Here is a 14,451-nt window from a genome sequence, read left to right as displayed (position 1 = left end):
GTTTCTTTTTGGGTATTTTACAACCGCTTTGTAATATGAATTGTTATTTTCTTCTTAATCATGTTCCAGTGGCATCTTACAATGTTGTAAACATTGGATTTCAATGTACATGTCGAACATCGGCATTTCACTATGCTTACGATGTCTTGGTCTTGCGCACGGCTTACAGGAATTTCTGATTTGGGGTTGCTTCCTGATTTTCCCTCACAGTCTCTGCTGAGCATCCGTGGCTCCTTGTTCTCCCCAAGGCGCAGCAGCAAAGCGAGCCTTTTCAGCTTCAGAGGCCGAGCAAAGGACATCGGGTCGGAGAACGACTTTGCCGACGACGAGCACAGCACCTTCGAAGACAACGAGAGCAGAAGGGATTCTCTCTTTGTCCCTCACAGACATAGTGAGAGGCGCAACAGTAACATCAGCCAGGCCAGTCGATCATCCAGGATGGTACCTGTGCTTCCAGCAAACGGGAAGATGCACAGCACCGTGGACTGCAATGGGGTGGTCTCCTTAGTTGGTGGGCCTCCAGGTCTGATGTCACCCACCGGGCAGCTTCTGCCTGAGGTAATAACAGATAAAGCAGCCACCGATTTGAAACTGTGCAGTCATTCGGCCAAGGAACTTCATTCCTTTCTGTGGAATGAAGTTTGCTTGGACAATTGCAATGCGCCCTACGTGGGGGGCAAGCAGTGGCAGAGCTTCATGCTCTGGCACTGGGGGGGGGTGGAGAGCAGGCATGTCCTGGGGCATGGCATGCTGCCTGCGGGGGGTGGCACCCAGCGTGGGCGGGGGAGCAGCCACGATGGCACCCCACCAGGATCACGCTGCGGGGTGGTGCGCTCCCCCCGCACTCCTCTTCCTCCGCCAGTGGGGGCAAGGTGGGGCTGCCCGGCGGTACCATTGGGAGTGCAAATGTGTCTCTGCAGCTCCCACCTTGCCACCACCCTTCCAGGAGGGCAGTAGTGTAGCACTTTTCCACCACAATGGTTGTCCCTGCTGGATAGCATCAATGGGACTTACCGCCAAGTAATATTTATGACTTGCAACCTAAAGGAGATTTGGGTATCTTCATCTTCAGTTTGTGGGTATTCTTAGGGGACCAAAGAGATGAGAACTGTTAACATTCCTAAGTATTTTGTTTTCAGGGCACCACTACAGAAACAGAACTAAGAAAAAGACGTTCCAGTTCTTACCATATGTCTATGGATTTTTTGTCTGATCCTACTGCAAGACAAAGAGCAATGAGTATAGCCAGCATACTTACCAACACAATGGAAGGTATGTAGAATCCTTCCAAAATCCAGTGGACGAAAACTGAGATTACCATTTAGAAAACAAATAACAAAATGTCAGCTTACAGTTATCTGCTTCTGTTTGGCTGCCTGTTATGTTCTCTGCATCCACAACCATCATTTTACTCTTCAACCATTATGTTATGGCCATTGACTTTTGTTCCCACAGCCATTTTAAATCTAGGAGGGGAGAAGCTCTTGTTTTACCAATTTTAGTAAATGTAAATACAGTGATAATACACAAATTATGATTGACAAACATGGTGCAACAGGATATTTCTGTGGGTCAGAGCCACTGAGCTGCTAAGTCTCTGCTGAGCAAAGTTGAGCAGTGTTGAGTCACATTGATTTCAGCAACAGAGTTACAATACAATCCTATGCATGCCTACTCAGAAGTAATCCCCACTTTGTTCAGTAGGTAAATATGCATAAGGTTGCAGCCTTAAGGACAGACAAGTGCCAAAGACTCAAACCCCTCATTCCTACCAAGGAGCTTTTCCTAGGTATGCTCTCTAGGTTAAATATCATATTGATAGCTAGGTGCCTAGTTTCTGGGCAATTTGATATTTGTATCTAGGAAGCTGAGGGTGGCATCTAGGAGTTTCAAATATTTTTCAACTACTTCTCAGGCACTGCCAATTGTTTAGACAGCTAAAGCTTTGTCCTGGTGCTATTGAGAGCTGAGGAAGTAAAGGAGGATTTTAATTGGCTCAGTTGAAATATCACATCAAACCATGGTTTCTGCTGTGCATAGTTAGGTACCCACACCATAGTTTGAGCTTCCAAGCACACAACAGGGAAACAGTGGTTTAGAGTGCTTTCATTTCCCACATATTCACTCCCATCTCCATGGTACAGCGGCCTCTTGAGACTGCAGTGACCCTATCTGGGATTTGTCTGTGGCTTGTGGATTCAGATATAGCAGCAACCCAGTAAACCCAAACTGTGGTTTGCAAACCAGCATACAGCTTTGGTTTGATATCCTGGTTTGGTGAAGGTTAAACTGGGCTCAGAATGACAACACCTTGATGAATCATATCACAAAACACGCATTGTAGGGGGAAAAAAATCTGTACCACATAATTATGAGTTGAATATATAAAGTGGATTATTTCTTTTTTATGCATTCTCTTTTCTCTCTTCTAGAACTTGAAGAGTCCAGACAGAAATGCCCTCCCTGCTGGTACAAATTTGCTAACATGTGCTTAATCTGGGATTGCTGGCCACCGTGGTTAAAAATAAAGCATGTTGTTAATCTGGTAGTGATGGATCCATTTGTTGACCTTGCTATCACCATCTGCATTGTTTTGAACACCTTGTTTATGGCCATGGAGCATTATCCAATGACTCCTCAGTTTAACCATGTGCTGTCTGTTGGAAATTTGGTAAGTCCTTCATAATATAATAAATAACAGCAAAAAAGAAAAAAGAGCCAATTTATTTCACTTGCTTTACTCTGCTGGACTTAGTTAGATATCACCCACTGAAATAATTATGAAATTGCTTGGGTTGGATTGGGTCTGGATTAAGAGCCTAACTACAAATTACTTTAAATTTGCTGCTTGAAGTGGTGTCAGCAGTTTTGAAAAAGTAAATCCAAGCACCAGAACTTGTATGAGAAAAAAGATTGGGCCTGTATGAGGAAGGAGGATTTAAGCCTGATCAAGTGGTTCACTTCTGGTGGGTTGTTTTTTTCCTTAATAAAACATTTCGATGTTGTAGCTCTTCATCTCTGCTCGGCAAACATTTGATGAATGCGATCATTGTTATCTGAGGTGGATGACAAATAATGTTTTTTTGTGTAGGTGTTTACTGGCATCTTCACAGCAGAAATGTTTCTCAAGATAATAGCTATGGATCCTTATTACTATTTCCAAGAAGGCTGGAATATTTTTGATGGCATCATTGTCAGCCTGAGTTTGATGGAGCTGGGTCTTGCAAATGTGGAAGGGTTGTCCGTCCTAAGATCCTTCAGGCTGGTAAGTACATCAGTAAGGTTTCAAAACAACTTTGGATCATATTATATATACAGATTCATAATTTGATCAGTGTACAACAGGGCACGCCCACCACATATGGAAATACCTGCCCCACTCTTGAGAACCACCCTAACCCTGTTGTACAATAATTTTGGCAGAAAGTTTTTGAAGATTTTTTTGCTGTAGTACTGGAAATTATTCCAGTTGACCCAGGCTCAGTGCTGCTATCCATTTCCCCAGGAACCATGCAGAATATAAATTACGAATGTACATACTATGCATTTTACTACTCGTGCATGATTTTTTGAAAATTCGCTCAGGAACAAATCAGCAGGTAATAGTGTAATATTCTAATAGCGCACCTCGAAGCATGTTTGCTTAGAAGGTTAAGTGTTACTCATTCCAAAGTAAGTGTATATAAGATTGCAGCCTACAGCTATTAATCATTCAAGTCACTGAGACCTATCTGCTTTGTTCCCTTAATGCAAGAGGAGTATAAAAAATCACTGGCCAGATTCAACTAAGCAGTTCTGCTAGTGGGAGACAGCACAAGAACTCATGCTAGCACAATGAGGCTTCCCTTCCTCTCTTTTCACTGCATGCCCCTTGTGCCCCCCCCCATATTTTTTGGGCTCTGATGCACCCAAGAACCTCCAGAACACAGCATTGGAGCAGAAGAGGGAGGCCCTTCTGTTAGGCAAACAACAATGCTTATACAGTGGTGCCCCGCAAGACGAATGCCTCGCAAGACGGAAAACCCGCTAGACAAAAGGGTTTTCCATTTTGGAGGTGCTTCGCAAAACGAATTTCCTATGGGCTTGCTTCGCAAGACGAAAATGTCTTGCGAGTTGCTGTGTTTTTTTCCCGCTCCCCACCCCCTTTTTCTAAGGCACTAAGTTGCTAATAGCCTTTTAGCAGCTAATCCGCTAATCCCTTAAGCCTTTAATAGCTGCTAATAGCTGCTAAACCGCTAATCCGCTAATCCGCTAATGGGGTTGCTTCGCAAGACGAAAAAACTGCTAGACGAAGAGACTCGCGGAACGGATTCTTTTCGTCTTGCGTGGCACCACTGTACTGATCAAATGTTTGTTTCAGCACAACATTCAATTCTTCCCATTGTGTCTAATGTTTTCCATATTAGAAACTGGCTTTTAAAGAAATGCAGCATCCTAATTCTGTGCCTGCTAATCAGATTTAGTCACTAAGAAAAGTCTTGCATATGTGTAAACCGAAATTACTTAATCTGCAGTGCAAGTATTTGATTAAATATCTTAGGCTCAATTACCTATGAATAAAGAAATATACACTGTCAGCTTTCATCAACCTACTTCCTCCAGAAGACAGCTCTTATATTAATTGAAATGTAAAGATAATGAACACTAATAGTGATGCCTACTTACTCTTACTTTTCAGCTTCGAGTTTTCAAATTAGCCAAATCTTGGCCAACATTAAATATGTTGATAAAGATTATTGGCAACTCAGTGGGTGCTTTAGGAAATCTGACCTTGGTCCTGGCCATCATAGTCTTCATTTTTGCCGTGGTGGGCATGCAGTTGTTTGGCAAAAGCTACAAGGAATGTGTCTGCAAGATCTCGAACGACTGTGAACTTCCACGCTGGCACATGAATGACTTTTTTCATTCTTTCTTGATTGTATTCCGAGTGCTTTGTGGAGAATGGATAGAAACTATGTGGGATTGTATGGAAGTTGCCGGACAAACAATGTGCCTTACTGTCTTCATGATGGTCATGGTAATTGGAAATCTAGTGGTATGTATCCAACAAATATATATTGTGTCTGCAACGCAAGATTCAGTGTGTAGAACAAATAACACACAGGCTGTAGCAGGTTTCACGTGACCTCAGCTCTTATTGGTTATAGCTCACAAAGACTGACATGGCATAAGGCAGGAATCCAGTCATCAGGCAGTCCACCTGTTGGCTGATAGCACCATCCAAACTTGAGTGTATGGATGATGTTGCAAGGCTTCTATGGAATCCGGGTCCACCAAGGTGCAAACCTATACAGTGTTTCCAATGTGCAACCCAAGAGTGTGGCATCTGGGCCAACTCCCTGAGTTGGGTTTGGGCTGAGGCCCGAAGCAACACTTTAAGACCCCTTAAGAGGTTCCCCCCAGTGGGGAAAAGGATGCCCATCCCCATTTACCTCTGCTATGGATGCAGCCCAATGCCTCCAGGATACAGTGGTACCTCTGGATGCGAACGGGATCCGTTCCGGAGCCCTGTTCACATCCTGAAGCGAACGCAACCCGTGTCTGCGTGGATTGCGATTCGCCGCTTCCGTGCACGTGCGTGATGTCATTTTGAGCATTTGCGCACGTGCGAGCGGCAAAACCCGGAAGTAACGTGTTCCGTTACTTCCGGGTCGCCGCGGAGCGCAACCCAAAAATGCACAACCTGAAGCTACTTCAACCCGAGATATGACTGTATACGAATTACTGTGGTGGTTAAAAGAAACAGCTAAATAAAATGTGCCCCCAGGAAAGGATCAATCTGAAATGCATCTTTCCTCAAGCCCCTGGAATTCCTTTCCCTGTTTCCTTTCCAGTTCCCGTAATAAGATGTTGCAACAAGCCTGTAGGGAAAAAAAGGGGACGAATGCTGCAGAAACTTAGAAATGTGTGTGCAAAAAAGAATGAAGAGAGCAGCGGTGAACAAACTCTTTCCCCTCCTTATTCTCAGCTTGAGGTGCCTTGTTAGTTTCACTTCAACAATGAAGAGGCTTCTCCATACAAAAGCTTTCTACCACATGTCCATTACATGTTCTTTCCACACAAAGAAGGAGGCTTTAGGTCATGTTTTGCAAATCTGAAACTTCATCTTCAGGTAGTAGACCCTAGGGCACCTTCAGCTTAGAGCAGGAGTAGGGAACATGGGCTACAACTTCCATCATGCTGTCTGGAGCTGATGGGAGCTGGAATCAAACAGCAGCTAGACTTGGAAGCATGACGTAAGGATGGCTTGGCAGGATAATAATTAGGACACAAAATTGTTACACCCAGAAAGGAATCATTGTCATTTAAATTGTGCAATATATGTAGAACCTCTTGTCGTCTTTTTGCCTTAATAGGTTTTGAACCTGTTTCTAGCCTTACTGCTGAGCTCTTTCAGTTCAGACAATCTTGCTGCTACTGATGACGACAATGAAATGAACAATCTCCAGATCGCTGTGGCAAGGATTCAGAGGGGAGTCGATTATGTGAAAAGAAAAGCATATGAATTTGTCCAAAAGGCCTTTGTGAGGAAACAGAAAGCTTTGGATGAAATCAAACCACTCGAAGATCTGAACAACAAGAAAGACAGCTGCATTTCTAACCATACCATAGTAGATATTGGCAAGGACTTTAACTATCTGAAAGATGGCAATGGAACCACCAGCGGCATCGGCAGCAGTGTGGAGAAATACATAATTGACGAAAGCGATTACATGTCGTTCATAAACAACCCAAGCGTAACTGTGACCGTGCCCATTGCGGTTGGAGAATCAGATTTCGAAAATCTGAACACGGAGGAGTTTAGCAGTGAGTCAGATTTGGAAGAAAGCAAAGAGGTACGTTTAGTTTTAATACACAACACTATATTGCTTCAAAATGCAGTCCTTTTAAATACATGAAGTTCCCATTTGAAAAGATGGCATTTTAGTGTTTTACCACCAGTGTGAACAAGTGATATACCTTGATATTTCATGTTTCCAAATGCAAAGGTAGAACATAGTGATTTTTATTAACACAGTTGTTCGTTATGGCAGTTGAAATACTCTAACTCCTTCTTTGAAGATTAACATTAACTTCATATGTTTAATATTCCCCACTTTTTTATTGTATCAAACCTATAGAGTAAATGAGAATCAGTGATAGTTTTGTAGCCTTGTAATTAAATTCCTTTATTCGCAGTACAATTTCAAAGGGCATATGGGGAAGATTGCCCACAGTTAATCATCTAATTTATCTAACATGACCTCTCCCTCACTGAGTTCTTGGTGTCAACTTGACCTGCCCCAGAATTCTAAGCTGAAAGAAGACAGGATATTTAGTACAAATATCTATGCTTTGGGAAAAACCATTATTGGATATACGGTATACACAATAATTTGTTAAGTTAGCTTTAGCCTCCCTCAAACTGTGAACAACACACACTGGATGCTAGAATGTGTTGGGGAATTTCCCCACCTACAGTAAATGCCTGAGATGTAGACATTTTGGATTAGGAGGATAACCCCCCAGCCACCCATTCCCTCAATATAGATTTTCTAGCACTTTCCTCAATAATATTTGGGATTGAGCAATGGCAGGTAGAATTCTGGGTGGCATGGACTAGTCTCATATTTTATTTTAGTGTTGAAAAAACTAGGTTAGCCTTCAGCAACATGGCATCCTCCACATGTTTTGGCGAAACTGATCTAGAGAATTATTTTGGGAATTGTGCTCATTGTCTGCCTGGCTGTTATATTTGGAACCGGGGATATCCCCTCTGCACAAAGATAAAATTAGTAGTGACCCACGGTTGCAGAGGGAAGGGAGGAATTTTTTCACATGTGATATGCTTCCTGCATTACATTCTTGGAGTTGTTGCTTTTTAAGCACGTCTGTGTTTAGGGTTGTCTGGTCCCCGGCAGCACAAAACCTTGAAATGTTAGACAGGGCATTGTGGGGAACTCAAACCATTATTTTGCTAAAATATTTTACTATTCATACACAATGTCAGGACACTCAGGACAGATTACAGCGAACTCTAAACTACAACGGTGCCGCAGTCTGAGCCAACTACCCATCATGTGGGACTTCCATTGTTATAATTCCATTATTCCCCATTTTCCCCCTTTCTTATAAAATAGCCATAGCCTGGCCCAGGCAAATCTGGGCTAAGGTGCTGAGGGGGTGATGTTTGAGACTTTGCTCACACACCACAAACCCTATCCAAATAATAAGAGCATAGCTGCTAGTAGCCACAGAGGGGGAAAATTGTGGTCATCACAACTGTACCTAATAATAGGGGAATAAGTTCCTGTGCCAGCACAATCTGCTCAAGCTGCATGGAATTTGTATGCTTGCATACCTCAAAACCCTTTAGCTGCCACCTACTTTCAGACAATTAACACCCAGGGCAAAAACCTGGAACCCTATCTGTTGTATGCTTTCCGTATGTGGCCCAATGTAGCCTGGTTTGATTGGTGGAGCAAGACGGTGAGTTTGACTGGTGAATAGGTCTGCCTTAGGAAAATGCCCCCCCCCCCCCCCATTCTGTGACCTTGTTCACACAAAATGATAAAGTATAGTTATTGGAATTGAGCAGCTCAATACACAATCTAGTGCACATTGCTCAATCACTCCCACTTTGTTTCTTCCCTAAAGCTCTGGCTTGTCATTACATTTGAACTGGGATTGTGCTTGTTGCTCCATAGTTAGCTATGATCAGCAAGCTAACAACAAACCATGGCTTCATTTGGGCTTGTTAGGAAGAAACAGCCCACAATCATAGTCCATTCATAATGACAAGCCAAGGCTTCGTGGCTTGCTGGGAGCAATCAGGAACAATCAAGCAGTGTGGCACCAGCACAAAGTTTTACCTAAATAAGCTGTTGTCCATGGTTTATTGGTCTTCGGACCTATGAATAACATAAAGAAGTGTTGCTTTCCACAGTGTCATTTAAGGTGATTTTTTTTTAAAATTGAATTCTAGGCATCTGGATGAGTTATAATGTATTTGTTCAGATTAAGAAATTTTAGAAGACATTTGTTTATTAACTTTGGTAAAACTATGTCATCGTTTTGTTAAATGAAAACAGGAGGGTTCCATTCCAAAGGTACTTGTGAATGTTCCAGCCTTGTGTGTGACCTTGAAACTAATTTCAGGTTTGTGATTTGAAAATCCATTCCAGCAAGTCAATACAGCTTCTGCAGGAATCTCCTCTGTTTTAGGATCCAGCTTCTAATTTACCTCTGTACATTGCAATCAAATTCTAGCAACATTTAACAGTGCATGCTATTGAGGGACATTTTTATTAAGGCAATGAATACACCTTTTCCCTGTGTTATTTTAGATGACGTGCAATTAATACCTGTAAGCCAAGTCATACGTAATAATAATCCAAAATCAAAAGCGGAGATACTGTTTTATAAACTTCATGTCCTACCATTCTTACTTCTCGCAGGATTAAAATCAAGCTGGATCATTCAGGAATGCAGCTCTGGTGCTTTTTGTTTTTACCAAGCAGAGCAACGAGCAGCATCAATTTTACACAGGTTATTTAAGCAAGTTGTTCTACCTCTATATATGATCACCTTTTAACTGGATATGGATTGGCTTGCATGCTACTCAGCCATCTTCCTCCCCCCATCCATTGCAATATTAGAAAGCTACACGGCTGCTCTCTGCCGAGTCAGGTGACTCGCATCACAGCATGGGCAGGCAGGATTGGCAAGTCCAACATTTGTAGGCATTCAGACTCCAGTTAGGCCGCACTCTTTAGTATAATGCAATTTTATAGCAAGCGGAAGAAGAAATGCATGCAATTTGTTCAACCTGAAAAGCATTTGTTTCACTAGATGTAACTGGGAGACGAAATATGTTGGGCAAGCAAAGGGATTAATTGCTTAATCCAAGGGTGGAGAACCTTTTCATCCTGCAGGTCACATTATCTCAAAGGAAACTTGCTGGAAGACCGAGGCCACTGGTGGGTGGGCATTTCTGCACAGCCTAGGAGAAGACCAAAAGGAAATCCTAGAGGGCTGCATTTGCACCCGGGTCTGAGGTTCCCCACCCCTGTCTTAATCAAGCCAAGGGGTATTTTTATACTACTGCACTTACAATTAATGTTGTTGGGTGGTGTGCATGATTTCTGAGTTTATAACGAAAATAACTAGCTTTATTTCGCAAGCTAAAATGCCTGTGTGACCTTATAGCCTGCCATTAAGCTGTACAACGAATACAAACAGATAACACTTCAGCAACTTTTCAAAACTTTGTCACGCAAAACAAAATGCGGGGAAAATTCGACTAGCAAAACACTACCGCTGCAGGTTAAACAACACCCACCCTGCAGCTGCAAGCAGAAAAATAAAATACCCTCCACCAGGTGCTATTTTCATCTGGAGGGAAGTCTGTTCAGAAATAATAGTTTCAGAAGAGGGGCAATTTTTTTAAAAAAGTTTTTTTAAAAAAAGTGAAAGCGGAAAACTTCACCGTAGTCCTGATATTGATCCGTCCTATGTCTGCCATTTTAATTATTTTTAATGATTCACACAATGCCAAACTACACACAACATATAGTTTGGCCCTTTAAACATATGTCCCAGTCTTGGGAATAATAAGCACTGGGGAAAATGGGTGGACTACTTTGCAGCTATGTAAATAGGACCTGAAAAGCATGCAAGGGGGTGGCACAGATTCTTCCACAGGCATTGCCCCCCGGAAGTGTTTTTCCTTCCCCTGTGTTTATTTACTACAGTGAAGCAACATGCATAAGTGTGCCGCTGATTGCTGTTGCCGGATATTGGTGTCTGTGCCACTTGTATGCAAAAAGGTTTGCTGCAAATTAAGAAATCACAACTTCCCTCAATTTAAGGGGATTTTTTTTCAGTAGGTATATGATAAGCCCAAATCATTTAAAATCAATTTGTATGTGTTTGTCTTCTCCTACCATTCCTTTAATAGCTCCTTCCACCTCTTTCATTTAATTTCCATAGCATGGCAGGTTTCAAAAATCAGTTTTAATTAAAATAAGATATTGAGATCATTTGCAGATGCTCTGCTTAGTAGTTTTCCATTCCCTCACCCAAAAAAATGCTTACATTTCAAAGGAGCATGCAAGTTATGTAAATTGATGCAAATGTGGGGTTCATGCGCAATTGTTATTGTTTAAAACACTCTTATTAAGAGCATAATAAAATAGTCTTGGTTTTTTTGTTGCATCCCAAAATAATTCCACGTTGACCATACTTATTTCTTATTTTAGTTTCAATTTTATAATTAAAAAAGCACTTCCCTTTAGCATGGTCAGATGAAAATGGAGACCAGACGCCTGTATCTTTAAGAATTGTGTAGAAGAGGGAATTTCAGCAGTGTGGCTTGCATGACAACCTTCTGAAATCCCCTCTCCTACCCAACTATGAAGGGGCCAGTATGGATTTGCCCACCCTACCTATTTTGTTATAGCATTATTACTGTATGAAACCATGATACAGCTACCAGCAAATCAGGTGTGTACACGAATAACAGTACTGCCAAACCTCTTCGCATTTGTAAATCTTGTTTGGTATATTAAAGGCAGAAGGTATTCAGAACCAAAACCAATTTAGAATGTTTCTAGATTGTGCTTATTTCTTCTGTTAGCAGCGTACCTTTTGATGCATCTAAGATGCCCCCCCCCCAAATACCCAGAATATTAAGGTTTGTACAATATCTGAACTCTAATAAATTAACCATCCTTTAAATTGTGGCATATTTTCCATAGCATATTGTTTTGGGGGGAAATCTTGCTTTATCATTATGTTTTTCCAAGGATGTTTATGGTTGACATTCTGTATTGCCAAGGTAGAAAGATGGGGCAGAAAAGTACTGTGCATGCTTAGTCAGAAGTATCTCCTGCTGAGTTCATCCTCCTGGGCTTCTTGCCCAGACAATGGGCAAATGTACATAAAAGCAATGGGAACAACAATTACAACATCCATTCCTTCCAGTCTGATGTACCTTTAGTGAAACTGGATTTATTTCATTTTACAGCTCAACTCAACACTTGTGACCCTTTGGGCACCACCAACACAAAATAGTATATTTCCTTTCAAGAGGTGCTACTATGTGCCCTATTACGCTCTCAATTCATGTTCAGTCAATCAGACCCTTCTACCTAAAATCTGGAAGATGTCCCTTTTAGAAACTGGCAAATTAACCGTGTGATATTCCCTGTGTATATTCATAATGCACATCCTCAAAAGACAAGTGACGTTGCAGTTCCTCTCTGTCACATTGCTACATAAGAGCTGGCTGGGCTTTTTTAGGAGGAAAGGTAGCAAATAAATAAATTAAATAAGGGATGATTTTATATAAACCATTATTTCTATATAGCCAAAGGTGCCACAATACAGAGCAACTCAGAAATGAAAACTCTTAATGACTTGCCTATGATTTTTGGCTCTGATAGTATGTACTGAATGTATTTAACGCCTTATCACAAACTTTCCTTTTGAAGTACTGGAGATTCAAAATGGGCAGATTTAAAGAGAGTGCTTCCAGCATAACCAGTGTGCACTGTATAAATCTCTGAATGCGCCTCTCTTACTTTTAACACCCACTCCCCCAATCCTGACCCCCGATAATCCCAGGCTTGCCTCATCATATGGGCAGACGGCATTCTCTGTTTTTAAGGATAAATGATGTCTTTGAATAAGGCGAACAAATCTCGCAAACCTGGGATGCTTTCTCTTTCTGAGTTGCTTGGGTGCTGCCCAGTGTCCACTTCAGGCTCGGTTAACTAATAAGATTGTTGTTATTATTACAGCCTGTTGCAAGAAACATGCCAATTTCTCACTGAGAAGAAACCTGAAAGGTTTAATTTACAATTCATGAAATGTAGACTTGTACCTCAACCAAGATGAATGTAAAGTGGCTGTTTGCGTTTCAGATAATGGTATCTTAGACTTTTGCCTGATCATTGTGTTTGCATGTGAAATGTCTAATATACTAATTTGATGAATGAACTACACATAATTTCAAGGATTGAAAAAAGACTGAGATTCGTACTTGTTTATTCTTTGGACTTAGCGCTGCTCACAAGTTACTAAACAATTTTTTTCTTCCAAACAAAAAGATTTCTCTTTATTTTCTGAATAGACTCATCATGATTTTGGTTTGCTTTTTTTTGCTTTTGGCTCTGCTAATTCTGCAGCATCAATGCTAAAAAAAACACACCCACCCCTGCAGTTTGGAATGATGCAAGCAAAATATTTTACAATTTCAAACTATTAAAAAAATAGGATGTTATGGTTCTATATACATCTATTGACTAAGCGTGAATTGCATAGATTACGTATGATAGGTGTCTATGATTCAGTCTATCGGTGGTTTATAAGCACAGGAGCTCCATTTATGTATAGAAGCTCCACATGTGCATCGACATCAGAATTCATTGCAACATGATCTGCATGTGCGTTCCATGTGCAGATGGACTAAGCCCATCAATTGGAATGAATGGGGCAGTCAGTGCACACCAAAAATCTATTTGTGCATCTGATGTATTAAATTATACACTGTACTTATATGCTACTGGATTTCTTGGGATTTAGGTATGCATAGCTGCACTATGTACGTACCTGAGCCTGAACATCTTTACCTGGAAGCCATTCCCTTTGATTTTGGTTGAACTTCATTTCTGAACATATACTTTGTACCAATCTGTGAGCAGAATATAGTGTAATTTATGATTTGTGGCCATTTCTATAAAACAGTGCTTAGCCAAAGCCTTTTTCTAGTCTCCATTTAGGATAGAAGGCTGCATATCAAGGGATACTGTTGCAGTGAATTTCCTGCAACTGTTTTTTCTCTATTTTGCAGCAAAGAGTTATGATTTATATACATTTGCACTTTGTAAATGATATTGTACATCAGTTGTTGCTAAGTACAAAATATATCCTTTGAAGCTGCACTCAAGAGTGTGCTGGATTTTCCCAACATTGATCCCTCACCTCCAGCTTGATAAAAGACCACAATATGCATTTTGCTACAAGGTGGCTAAGATGGTACTATCAGGAAACTGCTTACTGGTCAGTATTAGTAAGATTATTATTGATAAATGATTAATCCCAGGTTTTAGTGTTCTGAGATAAACAGGTATGTTGGAAGTACTGTACTGAGATAGCCTATTCCAATTTTGGATGGTGTGGTTACTATTTTTATATTATCAGAAACTTCCTTTTGTCATTGAACAAGAGTGCAATGCTTGCAGTGCCCTTATACTATACTTGTGTGAATATTATGTTGTTTTATATGGTTCTATACAGCTAGTGTACATGGGGATAGCATTCGTTCCCCATTGACCTTTATTTTGTTTATTGATATTAAAGTGCATTGAAAATTGAATGTGTGTTTCCTCTGGAAGTGTAAAACTAACAACAAAAGTTTTTGTTTCCTATAAAAACAAGGGACTCAGATGAACAAAAAGATTATCTTGA

General features: G+C 41.0%; 1 protein-coding gene across 1 annotated transcript in view; it reads left to right on the top strand.

Annotated features, from left to right (window-relative positions):
• SCN2A (sodium voltage-gated channel alpha subunit 2) overlaps positions 1 to 14,451 on the top strand; it is a 97,610-nt gene that overhangs the window by 63,677 nt on the left and 19,482 nt on the right. Inside the window, exons 12-17 of the mRNA XM_083404896.1 lie at positions 211 to 558; positions 1,140 to 1,272; positions 2,433 to 2,671; positions 3,092 to 3,265; positions 4,679 to 5,035; positions 6,357 to 6,836. Of these exons, the coding sequence (XP_083261022.1) occupies positions 211 to 558; positions 1,140 to 1,272; positions 2,433 to 2,671; positions 3,092 to 3,265; positions 4,679 to 5,035; positions 6,357 to 6,836 (1,731 nt within the window). The remainder of the gene's footprint in view (positions 1 to 210; positions 559 to 1,139; positions 1,273 to 2,432; positions 2,672 to 3,091; positions 3,266 to 4,678; positions 5,036 to 6,356; positions 6,837 to 14,451) is intronic.

Source organism: Podarcis tiliguerta, assembly GCF_965153285.1.
Source record: "Podarcis tiliguerta genome assembly, chromosome: 1".
Classification (NCBI taxonomy): Eukaryota; Metazoa; Chordata; class Lepidosauria; order Squamata; family Lacertidae; genus Podarcis; species Podarcis tiliguerta.
This window is presented reverse-complemented; position numbering and strand designations above follow the sequence as displayed.